Here is a 27,215-nt window from a genome sequence, read left to right on the forward strand (position 1 = left end):
CATATACAATATGTGTGTATGTAAGAGAGAAGTAAATGTAATAAGAGGATAGAGAAAAGAGCTTATACCTCTCAGAATCTTTTGTTTAGGTTAGAGTCAAAACAACTTCATCTGTTTGATGTATTTAATGCATCAGACTTTCCAAAATGTTCATTTCAGAATAGTATGTCCTCAGAGTCCTTTTGATTAAGGAAATCTATATTATTATGTTACTGTGTGTTTTGTTATAAAATTCATTAGCTCTTTCATAGAAATAAAGCTGTCATGATATAAATCACATGCAACTTTATAATAAGTATCAGAATATATAAACCAGAAGGAAATGGTGAATTCATGTTGCATAATAACCTGAAATGCAAAATGCAGAGACAAGGTGCACTATTATCTTCATTAAGGTCCCAGCCATCTGAAGGATAAAAGCAGTTCTTTGCTACATGTAACCTGTAAAGGATAGTTAGTGATAATGGACTCTTTACTCAGTGCTTACCACTATGTGTCTGGAAATTATCTCTAATTCTGAAAAATTGCTAACTAGAGCTTGAAAGCATTGAGCAACATAGGTTGCCACCAGCTTAGATAAGAAATAAGACAAACTAACTCCACTTTGTCTTTCATTTCTGGGGTAAAACCAATTTTAATGGGCTTAAGACTTGTAAATTCACAAATACTTTGCTATAAAAGGTATTGCTGTATGCCTAATAAAGAAGTTCATAGTTTACCAGTTTTAATTAATCAACTATATAATAGGCCTATCTAAAACTATTTTGAACACAACTTAATCTTTCTATGATTCAGAGAGTATCTCACAGTTTACAAGAGTCATCCTCGTGAGCTTTGGTTTTTCTCATACTCTGGTTGTGCAGGAGTGCTGGATAAGAGAATTAATTATAAGATCATAGATTTAAAGCTGTAAGATACTTTAGAGGTCATTGAGTCCAACCTCCAAATTTTTGTAGATGAGGAAACTGAGGCTGAGAGGTTGTGATTTGCCCTTACTGACTCCAAGCCCACCCAACTATCTATTGAATCACTTCAAATTCGTAGTACCAGGTCACTGAAGTGTACAATAAACTGATTTCTATGAATAAATTTAAAACAAGGGAATGGATTTTACTGGTTTCACTTGTTATAAAGGAATTGAAGAAGTGAAAAAGTAGTGTGAGTTGAGTTCATAAACTGCTCCTGTGAGGCAAACCTATTCATCTTACTGGGAATTAACTTGTTCTCTAGTCTCTAAAGATTTACTCTCTAGTATGTAAAAATATATAATACTATCAGATTCAGTTTGGAAATATGTTTGTACTCCATTGCATGTACTAGTATTATACGTGATTTGAACATTCACTTTTCTGCTGTCTTCCTTTCTTCTTTCTCTAATATCCTACCCATGACTTAGAATTAACAGAATCTAAGTCTGATTTTCTATTACATGTTAGTTTAATAATAAGGTAGTGATCATTGTGTTAACTCAGACCCAGTTTGGGATTATTTTCCCACTTAGTTATTTCTTTCCTTCTTCCAGAAGGCAGAAGCAAGCCATCAAAGTAGATTGCATTTATGTTGCAAAAAATTACTTAGATCCTAAGTACCTTAATTACCAGATTTCTCTTTGAAGTACATCATCAACATCTAGCAAGTTCATTATAAATTTGCCTCCTTTGTGTCTTCTTTTATCTCACAACTCATATTTTCCCTTCATTGTTTCCACTTTGGTTTTGCCTGATTTTCATTCTAATACTTCCAGTTAAAATTTTGATATATATTTATGTTTTTCTACCACTAGCTAGAAATGATTGCCATGGAGAATCCTGCAGACTTGAAGAAGCAGTTATATGTGGAATTTGAAGGAGAACAAGGAGTTGATGAGGGAGGTGTTTCCAAAGAATTTTTTCAGCTAGTTGTGGAGGAAATCTTCAACCCAGATATTGGTATGTATTTTGGTAATATGTTCATTCTCTTAGATCATTATTTGTGTGCTGGGTTTCTCCCAATTATATATCTGTCCTTTAGAATTGATTATTTGACTTAGGTTGAGGGTCAGCATACCTATAATTTGTTCCTGATTCAGAAAAGTGGAGCAAAACTTTGTTGTATTTTACACATTTTATCAGTTAGTTGTAAGCTAGGAACTGGCATAAAATATTTAAATCTTTTTCTAAGTGATTAGGTGACATTAAAAATGGCATCATTTATACAAATTATTTTTAAAACTCCTTAGGAACCATCCACATCAGATGAAGTTGAGTTTCATCTTTTCTTCTAGCTCCCTTTTTCTTATAGTAAAAGATAGAGAATATTACTAGCCTTCTGAGTTGAAATCTAAATTCTACCAAATAAATAAAACAAGAAAAAGGAAAAAAAGAACTTCCTGGATAGTTCATGATGTGTTGCTTTGCTTAATACAGGGTTCTTTAATAATTACTAAGTTAGCATATACTAAATTGGTAAATAATATAAAAAGTGTAAGGAATTCCTTGTATTTCTAAGGATGTGTAATACAAAATAAAGTAGGTTTTCTCCATTAATTTTGAAGGTTAGTGTAGTGTGCCCCAAAAGTTTTAGTTAAGTTTTAGGGTTGAATAGCTTTAAAATGACTTTTAATTACGCTTTAATGGCTTAAAATTGCACTGAGCCTTTTGGGATACTGTATACGCCACATTGTATCTTGAGGGAAACTAAGGGATTTTTCTTGTTTATTACTCCATACCAAATTTTGATTTGGTGTGGTTTGATTTAATGATTTGGACCAATTAGTCGCAAAAGAAGTCAGATTTTGAGTTTATGGGGGAAAGAAGAACATTAAAGATTCAATTAGAAAAACATGTATTAAATAACTTACAGTTTTTGTTGCACTTCTAAGTTTACAAGGTAATTTCACAATCCTGTGATGTCAGTAGTGTAAAAGTATTATGCTCATTTTACAAATAAAGATATTGAGGCTCAGAAGAAAAGCAACTTACCCAAGGTCAAATACAACATTAAAATATCAGACCTGGGATTTGAACCCAGGTCTTCTGATTCTAAAACAGTTGTTTTTACAGCTGCATCAACATTATGGACAAGACATTGTGATATGTACCTGGGATTTAAAGATGAAGCATGTCATAACTTCTTCCCTCAAGGAGTTTAAAATCTAATATGAAGATAAGACATATTACACAAATAAAAGTAGGAGCAATGAGTAGAAGATGCAGAGGGGTGGGATTAAGTTTTATAGAAAGGAAAACTTAACTATTAGAACTCCAAAAGTGAAAACCTTAGAAAGTTATTGATTCTTCTTTGGAGGATTCTTTAAGCAAAGGCTGGTTGACCACTGTATGGCTATGTCATGAAGGAGATTCTTGCTCAAACATGGAGTATATTAGAAGGCCCCTTCCAATCCCATGAGTGCCAAGACAGGTTAACCAACAATATTCAGTGCTACAGCAAGGTCGAGGAACCAAGAAAAGGCCATTGGATTGGGCCATTGGAATTTTTGGTAACCCTGCTATCAGAGTATTTTCAATATAGTTGTAGAATGGTAACCAGCTTGATGAGTCTTTGAGAAATGAAGGGGTGGTGAGTAAATAGTCAGTAAAACTTGACTGTTCTTTCCAGAAGTTAGGCAATGAAAGGAAAGAGGAAGATGGGGCTATAGTTTGAGGGTAACAGGATGAAAGGGAAGGTTTTGTTTTAAAGGCTACATGAGATGTAAGCTGGTTCCTTGATGTCAGGGAGATACTAGTGGAGAGAGTGATTGAAGATCAGTGAGAAAGACAGAATGATCAGTGGAACAGGATCCCCAAGTAGGGAGAAGGGGATGGTAACCCAGGCATATTGGAAAGGATTAACTAGGCAAAGGGGAGGGCCATTTCATCTACCTCTTAAAGGAATTGGGAAAAACAGAGGTATTAAGGGTGCTTCAGACTTCTCTGTATGATAAAAGATGGGGGGGGTAGTGGAATTGAGTGTGTGAGATGAGATTGTCTAGAAATAGTCACTGTGGGGAATTGATAGAGAATCATTAAGAGGTGGTGAATAAAGGATAACCTGTGAAGTGAGGATCCAATTAACATCAGATAATATGATTCTGCAGTGAACTCAGTCAGCATGGTTTCTGATATTTAGCCATAGGAATGTCAGCTTAAATCACACACATTTAAAAATGCTCTTCCTTGTCTTTGAGGCAACAGCATTTTGTTTTGTATGGTCACTGAGGAAAGATACAACCACAGCATTTTGTAGTGTTTTTACCCTTTGAATGTAAGATTTCCTATTATTTTGGTTGCAGTCATATTAGTTTACTGATAATAATTTTGAAAGACCCTATTAAGTTAGTAGCCAGTTGTTGGATAGTGAGTGTCTGCATGGATACACACTCTTGCACGATGAAGTATGTACTTTTAAAATTGTCTGTATCATGGTACGAGTTTGCATTTACATTTAAGTGCCAACATAAATAATTTTTTTTAATTTGACTTTTGAAATGCCATATTAAGTGCCATGAAAATGTTATTGTAGAAGCAGATCTCATTAATTAAATTCCAGGATATTCCTAAAATACCAAACAAATTATGCCAAGGATTTGAAAGCTTCCTCTCTTTCCATGTACAAAGATCACACTGCTAGCCAACTATATCAGTCAGACCAGCTCTTTTGAGTTGTTTTTCCAGCAGTAGTTTATTTGCATAGATCACCATCATCTTTAAGGCTCGAAGCAATGCTTTGTTTGAAATCTGGTTCTAGAATTGAGTTCTTTCCTCAGCCTTGCTTCTGATTTAATTTATTAACTCAATCTGCTCCCTCCAACCAACAAAGTTATTTAAAAAAATCCATTAGAAAGTAAATGATGGTATAGCTTAGATTTGTTAAGGCAAGTGGCTTTTTTTTCCTCTTACTTTCTCTGGCTAAAGTATGATTTTTATTTTAGTGATATATTTTACTGTTCACTTCAAAATTATTTCTTCTAAAATGCAGATTATTTAATTTTAACATAAATTATATATTTATATCACTTATTATCATTAATTTATTACATGAAGAGACCTAATAGAATGTGTACTGGTATTTTTCTATATAATAACCTACTAATGGCTATGAGAATTAAGAATCACTTTAGTCATGAAAATTCACATAAGACTTCAACTGTCTGATATCTGTTATAAATAACAATGGATGTTAAGCAGTTTTGAGATCAGTCACTCGTATATCATGTTAGATTTTTAAAAGACTACCAAAGCCAAATTTATGTTCTTTCTGTAAATTACAGAAAAGAAAATTTTACATTAAGGGGTGAGAGAAGGAAGGAAACTTAAAATATAAAACGACAAACCAGTTGTCAAAATTAGAAAACATTTATGAACTGCTTTAAAATATTGATATGCTAATTTTAAAATGAATATATTTTACCCCATTTCTTTAATAAATTAAATTTGTATTCATAGTTACTAATATTTATAGTTTTGGAAAATTCAAAAAATTCCCCTTTTTACAGATGAGGAAACTGGGACAATAGAGGTTAAATGATTTGCCTAGGGCCACACAGTTAATAGTATCTGAGGATGGATTTGAACTCATATCTTCCTGACTGCAGGTCCAGTGCACCATCCCTTCCTCTATCTAGCTGCCCTGTAAACTTGAATACATTTATGAGCTTAAATTTAAATACGTTTGCCTGTATTTACATTACAAGACAGAAACTCCCAAATTCTGACACTTTTTTTCCTCTATATAAGTGGAATATTACAAAATGCAAATTTGAGGAACATCCCTCCTGCTGTCACATCATACCAAGATCCACTGGAATTCTTTATTCTTGCATGTTTCATTAGCTTCCTGAAATCATATGCTACCACTTTTTAAATTATATGCTTGCAACATATGCTAAAATTTGCCCTTTTGTTTTTTTTAATGCTGATTTTTTTCATATATAAACATGAATTTTCCTACTCTTATACAAATGAGTTTGATATTTGTATATAATTAAGTTTTACACTTGTTTTATTTTTTTCCAGTCATAAATCTTTACTTAAAGAAAATAAATAATATATTTTAAAATCATTTCTTATAGGTATGTTCACATATGATGAATCTACAAAACTGTTTTGGTTTAATCCATCCTCTTTTGAAACTGAGGGTCAGTTTACCCTGATTGGCATAGTACTGGGTCTGGCTATTTACAATAACTGTATACTGGATGTGCATTTTCCCATGGTTGTCTACAGGAAACTAATGGGGAAAAAAGGAACTTTCCGTGATCTGGCAGACTCTCACCCAGTAAGTGTTTGTTTGTTTTTTGCTTTATCCCTTACACTTGATATAAATGTAAAAATTCAGTTTATATTAAAAATATTCATGTTTTGACTAATGTGAAAATATGTTTAATAGGAGTATATATGTATAGCCTATATCAGATTGTGTGCCATCTTGAGGAGGCAGGTGGGGAGGGAGGGGGAGAAAAATTTAAAACTCAAAAGCTTATGGAAGTGATTGTTGATAACTCAAAATAAATTAATAAAAAAAATTCATGTTTAACATTTCTAAAGTATTGGCTGCTTACTTAAATATTATTCCAGCAGTGATAGTATTTAATGTAAAATTGTTTTACCTTGATTGAAGCTCTTTGAGTAGCTGAAAGACCTCAGAAGGGATGCTGTCACATATTGGCAGTGAGAGTGGGTGTGTAAGACTGGCCTTAACTTTCTTTCAAACGTGGGCTACTTTACTGAGCTCTGCCTATTATGACGTGGCATGCTTGTTTTCAAGAGAAACAGTTCACTATTTGTTATGATTTCAAATTCACCAGCAGGTTCACTTGTCAGTTGTTGTTTTTTCTTCTTCTTAAATGTTTAGGTTCTTTATCAAAGTTTAAAAGATTTACTGGAGTATGAGGGAAGTGTGGAAGATGACATGATGATCACTTTCCAAATATCTCAGACAGATCTCTTTGGTAATCCAATGATGTATGATCTAAAGGAAAATGGTGACAAGATCCCCATTACAAATGAAAACAGGAAGGTAATCCATGCCTTGAGTTATTCATTGCTCTTCATTTCTGTGCATTGCAGAATGTCTGTCACGTATTATGGGTATTTTCAGATCAATATCTAAACACTACATTTAAAAGTTAAGTGATCAAATAACCAATTTCATTTAAGTCTCAAAGTCCACATTTTCTAATTTTTTTGAGTAATGCAGGGCAATTTGTAATACCATCTTTCGAAGAACTATGGGTTTTACAATAAGCACATGGTCTGTTTCTTTATGAATGGTGAGCTACTGTAAGTGTATTTATAGAAACACTTCAGAACTTTATGTATCTTTATATGTCATAAACATGTGTGACTATATATGTACGTGTGTGTGTGTGTGTGTGTGTATGTAAATATGTGAGTTACAATGAGATATTTATTAGTTCAAGTGGTGAAACTTTGAAAATATTGTACTTGGCGCCACATAGCTAAACTTTTCATAGAAGCTTGTGACAGGATAGCTGCCAGCCGTTTATACTCACTTTTCAGGTGATTCAGGTAAAGGTTAAGGTGAAGATAAAATGATCAAGAGAGATTTGAGAGACTGATTACCACCAAAGGGATTTGGAAGTGTATAAATAAAGGAAGCTGTGCTCAGAAGACAAACTTTGAAGACATTACAATTTTACCCAGGAATCAGGTCAAGTTTTCTTTTTTTTGGAAAGGAAAAAACACATGTGAATTAAGATACTTTTGTCATGCATTTGCAAACTCAGGCAGTGCTGTCTTACATGATCATCAAGATTTTTGTAATGCTTTTTTGTTTGTTTTCACACAACTAACTTAATTTATAGGCGTTTTTAATCAACCAGTCAACAAGTAGTAAGTTTCTTTATGTATGGGCCACTGTGCGAGACCCTGGAGATGCAAATACAAAGAATCAGAGAATACCTCCTCCCACAGGGTAATAAGAGAGATGGCAAGTCTACTTACTAATATATGCCACGTAATTAAATACAAGGAATTTTGGGAAGGAAGGCATTAGAATTGGAGAGATCATGACAGGTTTCTGGTAGCAGGTGATGCTTGGCCTATGAGGTGGAATTGAAGTGAGAGTTATTTTAGGTATGGGCGTGAACAGTGCAAAGACTTAGAGATGGAGAATCTTGTGAAAGGAACAGAGAGAAGGTCAGTTTGTATGGAATACAGGTGCAGGAAGGCAGAATAATATATAGGGAGACCAAAGATAGGTAGAGAAGAAGCCAACTGGTAAAGGGCTTTAAAAGCTAAACTGGAGTTTATATTTTATCCTGGAGGTAACAAGGAGTCCCTGGAATTTACAGTGGGTAGGGTGGGCTAGAGTGGTAAGACCTGAGGCAGGCACAGAGACCATTAGAGGCTATTGTCATATTCCTGGTGAGAATGAGTGGAGAGAAAGAATTTGATAGGAGAGGTGTTGTGAAGCTTTGTTCACTGTATATTCACATCAGCAAAACGATACCTGTGTAGTTTGTCTTTGTGCATATCTCTTCATAAAGTAATTGTATTTATGTCGAGTTTTCTGTAAATCAGATTTCCATCAAAAGAAAGGTGTTCCATTGGGGTAAAAAAAGACAAAAACAGACTAAAACCACAGTTCAACATTCCTTCAGTAACACAGAAAGATAATAAATTTGTAACAAAATACCAACATCCAAAATGTAATATAAATGTGATATAAAGTCCATAGAGTTAATTTTATGTTTTAGTACCATATCCTATGGGCCTTATAGAAGTAATGACAAGGAGACAGTATGGTATGGTGGAAAGAGCACTGGCTCTGGAATCAGAAGACCTGGGTTCAAATCCTGTCTCTACTACTTACTACCTGTATGACCTTGGGCAAGTCACTTAACTTCCCTGTGCCTCAGTTTCTTCAGGTGTAAAGTTAGAGGGTTAGACTAGATGGCCTAAGAGGTCTCTTCCACCTCTAGAGACATGATCCTGTGAACATAAGAGAACTGAAAAAAATCACCTAGCTTCCCAAGTGTTTTACAGGAGAATAGCATGTAATTTTCTGTTTGCTGAGACCCTCTGAATGCCATTTTGTGGAAGCCACTAGCTTTAAAAGTAAATGTTCTTATTTGAAGAAAAGGTAGGGAGAGACATACATAAAAGACAGTGACTTAACAAAGCTGGGGAGACTTCAACATTTTGTAAACCAAGACTTCAAGTGTTTTAGATTGAGTTAGCTTCCATATTCATACATTGTTTTAATTTCTGTATATTGCATTTCTATGAAGTATGATTTCTATGGGGTAATGAGGTCTATCTATAGCATTTCTCCCATCTCATGTAGGGATATGCCAGAAACATCTGAGTTATGAAATAGGCTTTTTTTATATATCTATGAACGTTGTATTGAATTTTAAAACTATTCTTGAACCTGATTTTCTTTGGGGAACAAATATACTACCCAAATGTTTGCCTTTTGTTTTCACTGCCACAATAAATTCCTTTGATTAATGTTTTCCTTCAGGAATTTGTCAGTCTCTATGCTGACTATATTCTCAATAAATCAGTAGAAAAGCAGTTCAAGGCCTTTCGGAGAGGTTTTCACATGGTGACCAATGAGTCTCCCTTGAAGTACTTATTCAGACCAGAGGAAATTGAATTGCTTATCTGTGGAAGCCGGGTAAGAAAGCAGGAACATGTTTGGTTGTTTTTTGTTTTTTTGTTTTTGTTTTTTTAACATAAAACTCATTTATTCACTGATTCATTCCAAAGAAGCTAGTCCAGAAGATGTTAAGAGATACTCTTTTGTTAAGAGATACTCTTTTGTTTTCAGAATCTAGACTTCCAAGCATTAGAAGAAACCACAGAATATGATGGTGGCTATACCAGGGACTCTCTTATTATTAGGTAAGATGCTGTGTCTAGAATGGCACTATTTTGTCCACTCAGTGGGGCTGGAGGGTATTTCATGTTTTAGGTCCCTTTATGTATTCTTTAATAGTAAATGACCTAACCTTTAAAATTAGAGTCCTGGAAATTTGTTTAAAAAAAAAAACCACTCATTTTAAAGTCAGGGAAACTTTGATTTATTGCATAAATTTAAATAAAGTACATCGTGTACAGGCCAACTGTTTTAGTATATGTTTGGAGCATATGTTTTCTAATATTTTTAGTGACATTGCCAGCTGAGGATGGAGAAAACTTTGACTTCAGCTCTATTCTTCTTTTCCATGCTGAAAAGATAGCAAAACTTGACTTAGGGCCATGGTAACTAATAGGTCAGTTATCTGCTGGTAAATCTGTGACCTCCAGCTTGGCAAATTTCCAGGACCACAGCCTTAGGCCATTTCTGTATCCCTATTGTCCAATAATATTGGAAATGATAGGTATAAAATACAAATTTCAGGGAATAGAATGAGGTAAAAAAACCATTAGCTCCCTGTCTCTGCCAAATTAGCATTGTTAGCATGGGTGTAAAACCATGATTAGATGTCCTGAAGTTATCAACAGTCAGTGTGATCCCCATTCCTGCTTACTCTCTAGGAAAATTTTCCAATCAGCGTATCTGCTTTTTCACCCACCACAGGAATCTCAAGGACAAAGTAGCTTCTTAACAGAAAGGATTTGGAAACTTAGAAAGTCTTCATGTTTCCAAGAGACCCCATAAGTTTGGAGGTAGTGGGTTATTTTTGTTTTGTTCCTCATTAACAGAAGAGTCTATTTTCTTATAAGTAAATGAATTAATATTGTTTTTACTCCTCAGTTTAGATTTTGCTTTTATTCAAGTAGCCAAGCTTCTCATAGTCTGCTGTTTTAAGTACTTCCTCTAGGATAGAAATCATCCCTTTGAGATTTCATTTGTCCAACAGAATTCACTGTCTGGGCCCTACTTCCATCAGATGCTGCCACTCGGAGATCTCACTCCCTATTAGTTGCTTTTTTAAGTAGGAGTGTAAAACAGAATAGGGTGTTGAGGATGATTCTGAGGGTTCCCATTTGCCTATCAGGAGCAGGTGAGAAACAGGTTTTGGGACTAGGGTGTGGAGCTAGGACTCTACTGCCATCATAACTAGTATTCAATATGACCGCCAGTTTAGAGAGACCATAAAGATCTTGGGGTTCAACCTCCTTATTTTAAACTAAGGAAACTGAGATGGAAAAAGGTGAAGTGATTCTCCTTAGGTCACACAGGCAGTGAAGAGCAGTTAGGATCTAAACCCATGTCTTTTAACTCTAAATCAGTGCTCTTTCTGTTACACCATCCTGCCCATCATTTGGTATTTAAATGGTATGAATTTTCATAGAAGATAAGCATACACACACATACACATCCCAAAGCCACCTAAAAGAGATTTTTCTCCCCTGAAATGTCAAATTACCACTGCTTACTTCCACTTGCATGGATAATGAGAAGTTACTTTGATATGTCATATTCCTCTTATAACTTGGCCTTTTATTATAGGGATTAAAGTATGTCATCATTCAAATGATACCCTTCAAATATAACTCTGATACAAATTTCACAAGTCTGAACCATGTTAAGCTTTCTCCTCAACCCAATACCATCATCATAAAGAGGATTCTATTGTATTTACAATTTTCATACCTTTGTTTTGAGGACATTTTATGCACAAAACTTTTTTAAGAGTACTTTTACAATGTGGTATGTGTGCATCTTGTGTTGATACATTGATCCTTAGATTTGTGATACCATTGACATTCATATCAACAGTGATACAGATTGCACCCTATCGGCTCTGCCATCCTGTGCAGTTCTTTTCCATGTTCTCCCATCAATTCTCCACAGAGGGTATGGGGCCTTCTTCTGTATGTCTTGGTATTGTGTGGATATCAGTAGAATGTACAGGCAGTTTATCGAGTCATCCTTTAGTCTCGTCATATTATCACCATCCCACCATCCTTCTAATCTCAGTCAAACTCCTTGAAAAAGCCATCGTACTCACTGCCTTCACTTCCTCTCCTCTCACTCTTTAACCCTTTGCAGTCTGACTTCTGATTTCATTACTCAACTCAAACTGATCTCTGTGAAATCAGCAATAATCTCTTAATTCCAAATCTGATGATCTTTTCTCTGTCTTCCTTCTCTCCCCATTTTATATCTTTCATTTCACACTGGTAACCATTCTCTCTTCTTTGATAATTGTTCCTTTCTGGATTTTCTTGACATTGCCCTATCCTGGTTTGCATCCAGCCTGTCTGACTGATACATCTCCTTCACTGGTTCATCGTATCTCTGACCCTAAATATGGTTATGCTCCAAGATCCTATCCTCTCTTTATCCTTCTTCCTTTCCTTCCCCCCCACTTCCTCTTTCCTTTCCTTCCCTGCTCCTTTCATCTCTGTCTCTCCCTCTCCCTTCACCCCACTTTACCTCGTACTCTCCTATGTGTTTAACTTTCATCTCTGTGGAGACAACTTACAGATCTGTCTATGTAGCCCCAGTCTCTCTTCTTAGCTTCAGTCTCACATCAAGAGTTGCCTGTTAAATATTTAAAAGAGGGACATCTCAAGCACAAGATGTACAAAACTGACCTCATCTTTTCCCCCACCCACACTTTCAAACTTTCCCCTTTCTGTTGAAGGTACTGTCATCCTTTAGTCTCATAAGCTTGGCATTATCCTCAAATTCACATGGTCCCTCACCCAGTATATTGAGTCATTTGCCAAATCTTGCTGTTTTCACCTCCACAACTTCTCTTGCATATTTCCCTTTCTCTCTGTTCACGTAACTATATACCTTAGTTCAAGACCTTGTTATCTCTCACCTGCATTATTACATCAGCTTCCTTATTGCTCTCCTTACCTTAAGTTTCACCACTATAGTCCACCTTACACTCTGCTGCCCAAGTAATTTTCTTTAAGTACAGATTTTTCCATGTTACTCCTATAGGATAAAATATAAACTCTTACTTAGTTGTTGTTGTTTTTTTAAGCTCTTTACCACCTATCACTTCTTCCCACCCCCACTTCCAGCCCCATCCATCTTTCCCATCTCATTATACATTGCTCCCTCTCCCTACTTGGTGAGCACAACTTGTCTGGACTTCTCTCTTGCTTTCACATGACCCTCCATCCCTGTGTCTTTGTACTGGCCATCCTCTGTTCCTGGAATGAACTTGCTCAATCCTCTCCTTCTACTGAGACTTCCTGATCTCTATGCACACACACTCCTAATTCCTTTCTACCCTACCTAATGTTTAAGTACTTGGCATATATTTATATCTAGTCACTTTATATTTGCATTCTATGGGTCATAGCTCTGCAGCCTCACCAGAAGAATATTGATGTTAACAAGACAGACCTTTGTTTCGAAGAGAAGGTTTGGGTCTTTCTAAGCACAGCAGTTTTTCAAAAGGAATCCAGTATTATTCTCCTATTCAATTCTTGATCCAGTTCATTTTCCATATGCAGTTTCAGTTCAAGTTATATAACAACATATATATATCTATATCTATATATATGTGTGTATATATATATACACACACATATATATGTGTGTGTGTGTGTATATATGTATACATATATATATATATATATACATATATTGTTCAGATTTTACTGATGGAGCATCCATCTGTGGATTATTCATCTAAGTACATAGCATAGTCGGAGCAATAGGCTTTCTTTATCCATCCTTTTTTGTTGTTGTCATTGTTGTTGTTTTTTCCATTTGAATACCTAAGCTGAATGCTTTTGAGTGATTATCAGTCTCATTTAGAAAGTTGTTCGATATTCTGGGGCTTAATACAGTGAGCACATTGTCAACCACATATAGGAATATCTTGAGGGCTTCACCTATTAAAAATATGCTTCATTTTATTTGGACTCTGTATTGAACATATTTAATGGTAGTGTCTAGCTCCTTTGGCAAGTATATATTTTCCTGTGTTGTCTCTCTCATCATACACATAATCAGATGAGGGTTTTAGAACAAAAGTATCTGTTTTATCTTTCAAGGAATCTCATGATTTTACATAGGTATGTGAGATAGTTTGTTGTATAAAGGCCTTTAAGGTGGTATTTAGCTATAGTATAGCCACTATACCAGTGCAAATGCTTCTAAAAGCAGTAAACAAAGCACAGTAGTATTGTGCATTCTCTATATTTTTCTTTCAATGTGTGCTACTGTAAGATTTACTTTGTGAAAGTCTTCCTCTTCATTTCCTGTTGCTCCTTTGGAGGTATTCTCAATGTATGTGAATGTTGTCATAAAAAATTTGTAGAAATTGTTGTGGCTTGGGTAGTTTTTAATGTTTTATCACTTTGTATTTGGTAACAGGATGGTCTGAAATTTTGTTCACTCTTCTTCCCTATTCAGAATTGATTTATCAGTACCTTCAAAATTGTTATCCTCAGCTTTGGATTTTGCTATCTTGTCCAACTGATAATCCCATTTTTGTTTTCTTTAATATTGTTTCAGCTTCTTCCTCCAATACCCAAGATTGTGGCGTTCAAATATAAATGTGGTACACACACTGTCATTATTATAGAAAAGAATTTGTTACAGGAATTTTGACAGATCCTTTCAATTTTTCATCTGTTCACCATCTTCCTTGCTGCCTTATCCTTAAATACCCTCAGAATGGTTTTGCTTGTGCGTAGAAAGCATCTCATAAATTTGCTGTTACATGATAATTGTTTTATGAGGCAATACTGCTTATGACCTTTTTTTACAGATGAGTTTGTTCTAAACTAGCATGGCTCATGACTGCCATATCTCTTGGCAGGTAATTCATGCTTGATAGAGTGTTTTTTATATAATATATTTTTAATAGAAAATTCATGTAATACTAAGCTCATAAATGTAATCCTATAGCCAATGACACATTTTTTAAATAGAATTTACTGTTACATTTTCTCCCCTACTTAGAGAGTTCTGGGAAATCGTCCATTCGTTTACAGATGAGCAGAAAAGACTCTTCTTGCAGTTTACAACAGGTACAGACAGAGCACCTGTGGGAGGACTAGGAAAATTAAAGATGATTATAGCCAAAAATGGCCCAGACACAGAAAGGTAATTATGAAATTCATGAATAAATAGTACCTTTTATCATGTTCCCCAAATGTACCTTATTCAAGTATAAACATAATACTCTGAACAGTTTTACAATGATATTTGAGGATTTCTTTGAAGCAATAATGATTTTGGTTCAGTTTAACTATTTTTCAAAAAATATTTTGAAGTTGCAGTTTGTACTGGTTTATAATAAGTGTATAGCTTCATTATTATCATTATTATTATTATTAAAAATTTGGTTCACCTTTCAGCTCAATAAAATATTAACTTTTTGTCTCAGCAAATTATTGTGGTCCATTCACTTTTTTTTTTTTTTAATTCACAGCTTAGTTCTGTTGAAGTCACTGGTTAAGTAATAATTCTTTCAAAAATAGTTAAACCCAAGCATAGGAGTTTGGCCATTTGCCATTACATCTTGAGTTTCTAATAAGAAAATGAAATTGCCATACTCCCATTTGTGTATTACTGGCCTCAGTAGCATTTCCTCCCAGATATAGACTAGTATGTTTAATTTTAATTTGATTTTAAAATTATGTATAGCATTGAATAATTTACAGGTAGTTGAACAGAGAAATCTCATTGGACCTTGCATATTTTTAGGCCAGAGGATCTCGGCTTTGTAATTTAAACTCAAAAGCAAAAAACTCATTGCTGTGTTTTGATTTAGTGTGAATTATTAATGGCAAACCAACTTGATGGAATATACATCTTCCACAGATCATAACACGTGTGTATACTGTATTTTCCCATGACTTAATACTTTTCCATTTTTTTCCTTTTTCTCTTCATTTAGGTTGCCTACATCTCACACTTGCTTTAATGTCCTTTTGCTTCCGGAATACTCCAGCAAAGAAAAACTTAAAGAAAGATTGTTGAAGGCCATCACATATGCCAAAGGATTTGGCATGCTGTAAAAAAAAAAAGTTAATAAATATAACAAAAAGGGATAAAAATTGGTGGTGATGGTGTCCCTATACAAAAAAGGCCATAAGATAGTGAGCTACAGTAGTCACCCGTGTTTGTGCCTCCCTTCTTTAATGGGGACATTAGGGCTGGAACAGCAGATTTCAGCTGCTTGTATGAACAAATTCTTTATTTTTTTCTTTTCACGTGAAAGTGTTACATATTCTTTCACTTGTATGTACAGAGAGGTTTTCCTGAATATTTATTTTAAGGGTTAAATCACTTTTGCTTGTGTTTATTACTGCTTGAAGTTGAGCCTTTTTGAGTATTTAAAAAAAAAATACCAACAAAACTGTACTTTCCCAAGGAAAATATTGCCATCATTTGTAGCCCGTGTAACCTTCAAGTATGTGCTATTTTTTTGTCCCTGTATCTACTCAAATCAGGAACTGTACTTTTTTGAACAGTTTGCTTTTAAAACTTGAAGTCCTGGAAACAGTGTGATGCAATTACTGCTGTTCTAGCCCCCAAAGAGTTTTCTGTGCAAAATCTTGAGAATCAATAAAGGTGGAAGGGAGAACTTGGAATGTTTTAACTGCAACCCTGAGAACTTTACTTTAGTTACAGCACAACAAATTAAAAAACAAAACAAAATTCACGCCACTGTATGTTGTCTTTACGTGTCTTGCAATATACTGTTTCAGTAGCCAATCCTGTTTGTTAGTATATGAAAGAGTATAGATTTTTGGTTGTGGTTTTTGTTTTGTTTTGTTTTGTTTTTAACATTTACTAGGGAAAAGTGCATATTCAGCCAAATGGTAGTGAGCCAAGTGTATTGCAAGAAAGATAGGAAATTTGTTATATTATAGACAAAGCATGTGGAAGTGCACTTAAAATTAAGTTTTATTAATTGCCTATTACATTGATTTTGAAATCGACAATCCAAAGTCTTCCCTACATGATGTCAACATCCTGTTTAATGAACTGTTGCTCCTTTATCAAGGCACATGATCAGTGTTGCGACATAATCAAAAAAGAAGGCTACTGTTCCTTGTTTTATTGAATCTAACAATAAGCAAACCTGGAAATGAATGAAAATATTGATCTTAAGGCCTGTTTCTATTGTATGTCCCCACCTATTCAATATTATTTTAAAAAGTAAATGCTAAAAATTACTTTATGTATTACAGAAAATAAACAATAGGTTTTCAATTTAAATGACAATTCAGAAGTAGTTTTCCCCTTTTGTAGTCTTCTGTGTCTGTAATGTTAATTTCTCCTGTTGCAATATACAATAAAGGGATTGTGTATTTTTAACTAAGGGGACATAATTGGTAAATCTTTTTACTACAAGCTATAGCTATTGTGCAGAGCTGAGCTTGTGCCTTGACAGTTGTTTTAACTGACTTCTACAGGTCAAATCAGCTTGATGATTTGTGTGAAATTGGCAGGAAAAGGATAAGTCTTGAAATCATTGGAGGGGGGAAAAGATGTCTTTCAGGATTATTTTAATAAATTCTTTCTAGTAATAGAAACAGAACTGTTATGTAACTATAATGCCGAATAAAACAGTGACCTTTTTCACCATGACCTAGTGGAAAAATAAGACAGTGATTTCCTTACTTGATAAGTTAAATTCGGTGTAATTTGGTCTCACTTGTTTTAGAATATTGTTAAGGTGTATATACTACATGACAGTAGACATTCAAGATTATACATTTTTCTAAAGGACTTACCTATCCATTCTGGGTTTGGGTTTTTTTTTTTAATTTTCTATACAGTAAAAGTGAGAGCAAAGGAAACCCCAAGTGCCAATGGGCATTTTATATAATAAATGAGTGCAGCAACTTGAAGCTGCTCAGTTATTCTCTTAAATTCTGTTATCACTCCACTACTGAAATCTTGCCATTTTAATGATATGTTTCTCAGACAAGTTTTTGATTTATGAATCCAGCAGATTTAAAGCACTAGGTGTACTATTTTAAAACACTAGGAATTTAAAAGAAAATCCACATTAAGGAAGGCTTTAAGAAAGAAAAATGACTATGCCAACTATTCTCTTCAGAAGTTTATTTTCTTGTGTGCTACAACTTCTTTGCACATGCCTATAGTTTTCCATTGCTAATTAGTACTAAAAGATAGACCAGGCAGATAGGAATGGAATAAAATCAAAACAGGTACTTGCTCTCTGTATAATAGCTCTTGGTTTTGTGTCTCAAGGGTTTGGATGAAACCAGTGATTTAATTGGGACTGTATTTCTCAACATATCCTCAAAAAAAAAAAATGACTGGCAGTACTCCTCTTAAAAAAACTGAACTTCTTATTCTAAATTTAGTTTTCCTCAAAAGTAGTTTTTGTATCTCAGTCTGAAAATGTAGGTTGTAACATCAGTGAAGCATAGGAAGGGAATACTTTTATTAAAAACTCACTTCCCAAAAATGTCCCATTTTTCCTAATTATAACACTAATAGAAAGAATTGGCTTAAATTTTTAAGTGGGATAAGAATAACAAAAAGAGCCCAAGTTTTAGTGTATTTATTTTCCAAAGTTTATAACTGTCACTAGGTAACCCACTTTAAAAAAAATTTTCCATATAGAATTTAGGGTTTCTCATTTTGAAGGGGATATTGCCTATTATTATTGCCCTCTTGGTAGTAACAAAATTACCTTTTGCTTAAGATACTAATTTCTGATTAGCTCATCAATGTTTTACGGCTGTTTGCTATTTTTTAAAGTGGCATAGTATTATACAGTCATCTTAGGGAAAGAAGGCTTTTGTTTCAAGGTAATTATCGATTTTTATTTTATTTTCTAGAAAAGTGGTTTGCTTCTTATGTTCAGGCCTTTTAAACTTTGGTTGTAATTTCTGGAATTTTGTTAATTAGCAACCTTTCCTTGGGCAATTCATTTAACTTCTCTTGGCTTCAGTTCCCTCATTGAGGTGTTGGACAACAATTTTAGAGGTTCTTTTAACTTCTATAATGTTGTGGTTTTTTGTGGGGAGTTTTGAGACACAGATTTAGAGCTGATACGGGGTGGGGGAGGAGGGCCTGCAGCTAGGTGGAGCTGTGGAAAGAGCTCCAGCATTGGAATCAGGAGGATCTGAATTCAAATTCGGCCTCAGACACTTGACACTTACTCGCTGTGTGACCCTGGGCAAGTCACTTAACCCTGATTGCCTCACCAAAAAGCAAAAAAAAAAACCCAAACGTGATAATAGGAGCAACTAACTGCACAGAGGATGGATGATGTGTATATCACTTGTGTATCTATGAGAATGGGTTTTAAATATATCCAGATACTATGCCGTAATGACATTTTTATCACCCTTTAGTAAAAGAAACTGAAATTAATCAACTTTAAATAAAAAGGTTAATGTTTTGTTTTTATTATGCTATTTATTCAATAGTGTAATTTGTCTTGTCATATTAGTTCCAAAGAAGGTAAGAATACATGTACCTATAAAGGCCTTCCACATAAACCGTAGCAACTTAACATGCAACAATAAGCTTTTTTCACCCTTACAACCTACTTGGAAATTTTTATGTTATAGGAATAATTTTTCTATTCCCCCCCCCATAATGACAAGGGGCTATTTTATAATTGACAGATACACATTATATTCTTCCCTTATATGAAACTATCCTTAGCTTTCATTGACTCTGATAATACTTTCATCAGTTACAAACAAGTATGGCACGAAACAATCTGGTACTGAAACACCCAAAAAAGTTTATGTTGTATTGAACTGCACTTTAATAATCTTTGTACACTAAAATTTTTTTTCACAAAGACTCTACTAATATTTAATAAATTTAAAGATCTAAGGCTGGGCATGGAATGCAAAGACAGACAATGTTTTTTTGCAGTCATTTCTTTTAAATGAGGGATTATTTTTTTTACCTAGAAATTGACGCTTGGTCAATTGAAAGAAGAAAAAAACAAAATAAGATGGCAGATTATATAGTATGTTTTAAACTGTAATTTGGTCATATATTACCTCTATTTTCTTTATGCCCTTGGTAAGGCTAGATCAGAGCATCAGATTCAGACTTAGTTTGTCATAAGAAATCATCCCCATAAGGAATTTACTGTCTCTACCCACTGAAAGAGAATTTTAAGAATGGAAAAAAGTAATCAGTTAACATAAAGTATGTGCAGTATCTCAATTAAATACAACCTACATAAGGAGCTGTTAATATATAAAACACCATCTATTATACCTCCACTTGTGTGCACAGAACTGTGCTGGAGGAGATCCAAGTTTAAGAAACCTGCCTTCTAAGAGCTCAGAGTCTAGTGGAGGAGTAAGACACCAAGTCAGTAGCTACAATACACAATATGATCTAATGAGCACCTTGGAAAGTTACAAGGGGGAAAGTTGTTATCAAACTAGGGAGTCTGGGAAGACTTTGAAGAAGAGATTGTATCAGAGTTGAGATTTCAAGAGTGGGTGGGAATTTAATAGGCAAAGAGAGAAGATGATTCTTGTCCTGGGGAGCAGTCCCAGAAAAGCCTTGGAGATGAGTAGTTCAAGTGGAGGTGATGTGGAAGTGATAGTGCACTAAGGAGCACTGGGTTGAGGGGGGACCAGGAATGCTAGGGAAATTCAAACATTACTCAGTTCAATAGGGAAACGCTGGGATTTTTTTTTTTTATTATTAAAATGCATAGCATGATCAGATCTATGCCTAAGAACATTATTCTGGCAGTGGTATGAGAGTTTGATTGGAGGAAAGGCAAGAGTGGAAGTTTAGGTGCAGAAGCTCTGGAATTGAAATTTGACGGTGTCCTGGGTTTGAATTCCAACTCTGTTACTAGCTGTGTAACCTTAGACAAAGCCCTTGATTTCTTAAAGGTTCAATTTCTGTATCTGTAAGTGGAGATGATGTTAATATCATTAGCTATCTCGCAGGGTTGTTAAGATCAAAGTAGATATATCTTATCCTGCTATAAACAAGTCAGCTATTAGTAATAATTATAAGACGTAGAGTAGACAACACAGTAAGGCCTAGTCAATTCTGTTATATTGGGGAAATTCTCATTTTAAGAAAAAAAAATGACCCTGTAATGCGAATGAACACTATCCAGTTTGCCTCAGATGTTGATGTTAATAAAGTACATTGCCTGAGAGTCATGGAAAAAAATAAAAAAACAAGAAGGCTTAAATCTTTTTGAGCTTCTTTATAGCCCCTATTTGATTCTTTGGAGAAGGGTATGTGTTATATCAAGAAATTCAGTGATGTGTTTTTGACTCTTCATGACTTTTACTCTTACGTGCTCAGCTGTATAGCATGGTCATGTGGGTTGGTCCGGTCTTCAGAACTGCTTACTAGTCTGGGTATGTGGTCATACTGATTTTCTTAGAGGTTCCATTACCAATACTTACAAACACGTGTCTTGGATGGATTTTTACATCATAGCAAATATTTCAGAAATCATTAGGGGGATGACCCAAAGGGCTATAGTGGGCGTGTGCAGGCTACAACACATTGCAAACATCTGTTAAAGAGAAACAGTCATTTAAGAAATACGTATGAGTGAAGAAGATGAGCTGGTTTTATGGTAAGATTGAGAAATAACTCGTAGCTTCATCCAGTATTATCCTTGTGATGTCAAGTGAAAGCAAGAAAGGCTGCCCGCATTGGGCAAGATCCTTCCCCTACTCACCACCTCAGCCACCTTATGGGAAGACCTGGATAAGACCCACACAGGCTGGGCAGGCATGGCCAGACTGCAGTCTGCATCATATACACTGATGAAATCATAAATACATTTCATTATGGGGTATGGATTGTTCATGTGCTTTTTGCTTTTAGTGCAAGTTATCCCTTCACCCCAGCATTATTTTCATGGAACTAGCCCTGAAAACAGCTTTGAGTCCACAGTGCAAGATGATATCTGAAACTCATCCATTCTCAGTAATGAAATTAGAGAAGGACTTTATCATATCGGATGCATCTATTGCATTTTCCTCCTTTGGGGAAGCTAGACTTGGATTGTGATCTGATGTTTGATACAAATGTATAATAGCATTTATATAGCACTTTAAGCTTCACAAAGCACTTTATAAATATTTCATGTTATCCTCACATCAACCCTGGGAATAGATGCAATTATCCCCATTTTATAGGTGAAGAAACTGAGGCAAACAGCTTAAGTGACCCAGGGTCACACAGCTAGTAACTGTCTGAGGCACTATGACTTTATATGTGTATGTATGTATAAGATTTTAGTGACCGCTAACGTTTTTGGTCAGTTTAAGATGTCTAGTATTTATTTCTTTGCCTCATAATTTAATGTGGGAGCATATGCATCGATAGTGGCAAAGCACTCTGAATAAAAACTGATTTCTATGAGGGCAAATTCCCTAATCATCTGGCTCACTCCTTCCTGTTCTCAGAGCTCAGTTGAATTCTGTGCCAGTGTGAGGTAATGCTGTTTTTTCTCCTGAATACGTTGTAGTCTCTTTGCATAGCCCAAAATCATCCTGTTCCTATCCTGCCATACACAGAAGCCAGATCAGCTCTTGAGTTGTTCCTGGAACCTCTAACCAAACTCTCAGACTCCATTATGGTGAGCTTGAATGCCCTGGAACTGACTTAGTTTTTCAAAATTGCTATAGAAACGGCTGAAGGCAGGTTGGCACAATTGAAAATGTGCTAGGTTTGGAGACAAAGGACCTGAATTCAAATCCTAGCTCTCTTATTTAATAGCTGAGTGACTTTGAGCAAGTCACAAACTATTTGGTCCAGGTTCTCATTAGAAATCATTCCCATGAGATATTTGGACTAGAAGACCTTCAAGATCCCTTCTAGATTGTCTGAGCCTATACATAATGTGGAATAGAATAGAATTGTGCATACTTTGTTCCTTTAAGGCCTAGGCATAACTTTTAGGAAAGAATAAAGGTTAATTACAGCATGTGGAATATGACATCTTCATTTTGGACCTATTTTAGGGATATGCCTAAAATTATGAGATAATATTTGACAGGCAGAATTGGGGGAAGGGGTTCACAAGAGCTCTGACAAAAATCCAATAAACAAGTAGGGTCACCTACTTTTTGTTCACAAAAATAAGAGGAACCTCTGTAGGTGCCCTGCATCTATGTATATATGATTTTGGTGACCACGATACACAATTTATGCTACGCAAATCTGTTGGATGAATTTGGGCTATACTTAGCCTGGGGAAGACTAGGGGCTGGAAAAGGAGGGGATCTGAAGACATGACAGAGCAATTAAACTTGTTCTGTGTTGTAGGATAATTGGGTTGAAGTTATACAAAAGTGGGTTTTTAATTAATATAACATGTTAACAAATTAAAACTGCCTGAAGGTGTAATGGGATGCCCTATCGCTTGATGTGTTTGGGTATTTTGATAATTTATGATTTCAAAACAGTTTCTGTGTTCTTGGTATTATTTTCCTTCTGGCAGTATGTAATCTCACTTCTTAGGATATTGATGTTCCCTGACATTTTCTAAATATCACTTTATTACATCCTAAACTGTCCGCAAACGGCACAAAAGTCATTTCCAAGTAAATGCTGAAAAGGCAGCTCTGGTGTCCGAGTGATGTTAAATCAGAATTTTCCAATATAATCATCCTTTGAAATTCATGAATTTTACCATTAGTGAATGGAAAATGAGAGCAAGTGGAGTGAACTTGCAAGAAGAATTAAGAAAATTAATCTCTACCAAACTTTCACATTGACTGAAGCCAAGAGCCTGGACATCCATCCACCTCATTTATCCAACATCAAATGGGCTGTTCTACATAAGTATTTTCCAAATAACAAGCTAAACATACCAAGGACTGAAACTTTTTTATCGAAATATTTCTAAAATGTATATATCATAAAACTTCCCTGCCTTAATAAATAGTACACTAATATCTGTATAACTGAAGATACGTTCTGACTATACACTTTTTTGTTTTGTCAGAAACTTTACTATTAGAAATAGTCCGACAAAATACTTAATGTGTGCCAGACACTAAGTACTGGATATACAGATTCTAGTAGAAAGGAAAGCCTGCCCTCAAGGAACTTAAATCTAATGGGGGAGGACCACCTAAAAAAAGGAAACGGGGGGAGGGAGGAAGAGAAGAGGTACTGGGGCGGGACGGGAAGGGAGCATGGTAGAAGATGTCAAGAGTGTAGCCTAGGCACCTTCCTTAAATGGAAATTCTGGGAGGAACCATCCAATCATAGGGCTAGGTCACAGGAGTGGATGACATGTTGAATATATGAATTCCAGAACTGAAATGAGGCTTTAGGATGATACATAGGAGGCGTCATAGGGATGCATTTCAGAATGTCATAAAAGGGCTATTCAAGTGTGTGCAGGAGCCAGCTCATACTGGAGAACCAATTGCTAAATCTTCACTCTGAGCATTTACATCTCAGAAATTGGCAAATGCTACAAATCAGGGCTTGATTCATTCTTTTGTTGATTGTCTACTATGTGACAGAGAAAATTTTAATAATGCAGATTACACTTAAGAATGTTTTCCTCCTCCTGGAGAGTTGGTTGTTAAATATTTACCATCACACCATTGGTTATGCTACAAAAATTAACATGACAGATTGAGGAAACAACCTACATCTAGGTATCTGAGTAGAGGGAGGAGAAGAATTAAGATCCTGTTGATTTCCTGTGCTGCTCCCTGTTCCCATATTCCTATGCCCTTCAACCCAATTTAATTTCCGCTTAATGTCACACTCAAGATCTACTCAATCCTCCCACTGTGCTCACTAAAATGCCTCTTCCATAATCAATAAACTTTCATCTTGAATCTTTTTCTTTCTCACTCCTTCCACCTTCTGGCACTCACTAAGACCTGGTTCTTTCCTGACAACAATCAATCCCTTGCTACTGTTTCTAGTATTAGCTTCATGTTCACTCATACCCATCCATCATGGGGGAATCAGAATACTTTGCCCCCTCCCATTTTGACTTCCATATTTTCCATTTACCATCATCATTCAGAAATCTCTCCTTTGAAGATGGTTATTGACCACTCACTATATTCTCCTTCCTCAATGAATTCATTATCTGGCTCGCAATCTCCACCCCCAACTCCTCCCCTCAAAATAAGGGATTTAAACATACATATTTACACTACCTCAAATACCCTAACCTCCCTGCTCCTTGACCCCCATGACCAACTCTCTCCCCACCTTACCTAGACTCAGATGGTCAACCCCTTGGTTTTTGCCAAGTATGCCACTTCCATTGATGAACTCAAAAATTTCATCATAATTTTTTATCATTCCATCTTCACCTCTGCTTGTTACCCCCTAACCCTGTTCTTCCTCCACATGATTTCCAGTACCTCCACTGCTCAAATCTTTCTTGTGCAACCTTTATACCATCCTCTCCTGACTTCCTTTCCATGTTGCTCCCATTCTCATCCACACTTTTTAATCTTTGAACTCTCCCTATCTAATGGATTCTTCCCTAGTATCTACAAAAATGCCCCTCTTACTTTAAAAAAAAAAAGCCCTCACTTTATCCTACTATCCCTGCTAGCATCGCTTTATCTTTCCCACTAGCAGGAAATTTCCTTGAGAAATTGTCTCCATTTCCTTTCCTTTCACTCACTTATAAACCCTCTTCAACCTGGCTTCCAATTTCATCATTCAACTGAAACAGTTTTCTGTAAAGTTATCAGTTGTCTCAGTTACAAATCTAATAGTCCTTTTTCTCAGTTCTCATGCTTCTCCACCTTTGTTTCTTTTCACAGTGGATGGTTCTCTTTTACTCCATATTTGTGCCTCTAGGTTATCATGATGTGTCTCTCTCCTGTTTTGCTTCCTACCTGTGACAGCTCTGCAATTTACCCTTTGCTGGATCTTCATCCAACTCACATCCACTAACCTTGGGTGTACCTTAAAGCTCTGCCCTGTTTTTTCTTCTGCCTCTCTACTGTCTTGCTTGGCAATCTCATCAGTTCTCATAGATTCGGTTATTGTATCCATTTTTTAAATTTTTTTTTATATGAGGCAATTGGGGTTAAGTGACTTGCCCAGGGTCACACAGCTAGTTAAGTACCAAGTGTCTGGTATGAGACTGCATTTGAAATCAGGTCCTCCTGACTCTAGGTCCCGTGGCTCTGTCCACTGTGCCATGTAGCTGCCCCCAGTTATTGTTTCTATTCAGGTGATTCCCACATCTATATAACTAGCCCAAATCTCTCTCACATCATGAACTAACTTCTAGACATCTCAAATTGAATGTTCCATAAGCATCTTAAACTCAACACATCCAAAACAGAACTCATTTACCCCCAAACCCTCCCCTCTTCCTGACTTTCCTATTACTAAGGTACGACCATACTCCTGATTATTCTGGCCAGTAACGATGGTGTCATCTTTAACTCCTCACTTACACACATTTCACATATCCAATCTGTCGCCAAGTCTTGTCATCTCTACCTTGACAAAAAACTTCCCCTTTTCTCAACACACATAGCTACTACCCTGGACTATTGCAATAGTTTACAATACCTTGTAGTATCAAGTATCTTCCCCACTCCAGTCTATCCTCTACTCAGCTGCCAAAATGATTTTCTTAAAGCCCAGATCTGACCACAATATCCCCCATTCTATAAACTCCAGTGGCTCCCTGTTATTTGCAGTATCAAATATAGCACACTCTATCATTTAAAGTTATTTCACAATCTATCCCACTTCCTACCTTTCCAGTCTTCTTACATTCCACATACTACAGAATCCAACTGCACTGGCTTTCTTGATATTCCTCTCACATAATACTCCATCTCCTGATAATGTGCCTTTTCACTGACTTTTCCCCATTCTGGTCATGCTCCCCCTCCTTACTTTTGACATCTGAGTTTCCCTGGCTTCAAGATTCAAATCAAACCCCACCTTTTTCAGACGACTTTTCTCAGTGTTCTCCCCTTCTCCACCCTAGCCTCCCCACAACTAGTGCCTTTCCTCTGAGATTACTTTCCATTTACCCTTACATGTCTTGCCACATAGTCGTTGCACACAATTGTTTGTATGTTTTCTCCCCAGCTAGAATTCAAGATCCATGAGGTCTGGGACCATGTTTTTACCTTTCTTTTTATCCCCAGTGCTTAGCACAATTTTTGGCATGTTGTTGTTCAGTCGTGTCCAACCCTTTCTTGGCAAAGATAATGGAGTAGTTTCCATTTCCTTCTCCAGTGGATTAAGGCTAAGGGACTTGCCCAGGGTCACACAGCTAGTAAGTGTCTAAGGCCAGATTTGAACGCAAGTTTTCCTGACTCCAGGCCAAGAGCTTATCCACTGAACCACCTAGCTGCCACCCAAAGGATTAA

The 27,215-nt window shown here is 35.8% G+C and overlaps 1 protein-coding gene across 6 annotated transcripts in view; it reads left to right on the top strand.

The window, feature by feature from the left end:
- Window positions 1–17,475, top strand: part of UBE3A (ubiquitin protein ligase E3A) — a 241,480-nt gene extending 224,005 nt beyond the window's left edge. For all 6 annotated transcript variants that reach the window (XM_027856645.1, XM_027856648.1, XM_027856643.1 and 3 more), the window contains 7 exons: window positions 1,784–1,928; window positions 6,050–6,255; window positions 6,832–6,996; window positions 9,469–9,624; window positions 9,778–9,851; window positions 14,836–14,979; window positions 15,776–17,475. In XM_027856645.1, the coding sequence (XP_027712446.1) occupies window positions 1,784–1,928; window positions 6,050–6,255; window positions 6,832–6,996; window positions 9,469–9,624; window positions 9,778–9,851; window positions 14,836–14,979; window positions 15,776–15,896 (1,011 nt within the window). In that variant the 3' untranslated portion in view covers window positions 15,897–17,475. The remainder of the gene's footprint in view (window positions 1–1,783; window positions 1,929–6,049; window positions 6,256–6,831; window positions 6,997–9,468; window positions 9,625–9,777; window positions 9,852–14,835; window positions 14,980–15,775) is intronic.
- Window positions 17,476–27,215: the final 9,740 nt, after the last annotated feature.

This window comes from Vombatus ursinus, unplaced genomic scaffold (genome assembly GCF_900497805.2).
Source record: "Vombatus ursinus unplaced genomic scaffold, bare-nosed wombat genome assembly UNPS02011591.1, whole genome shotgun sequence".
Taxonomy (NCBI): domain Eukaryota; kingdom Metazoa; phylum Chordata; class Mammalia; order Diprotodontia; family Vombatidae; genus Vombatus; species Vombatus ursinus.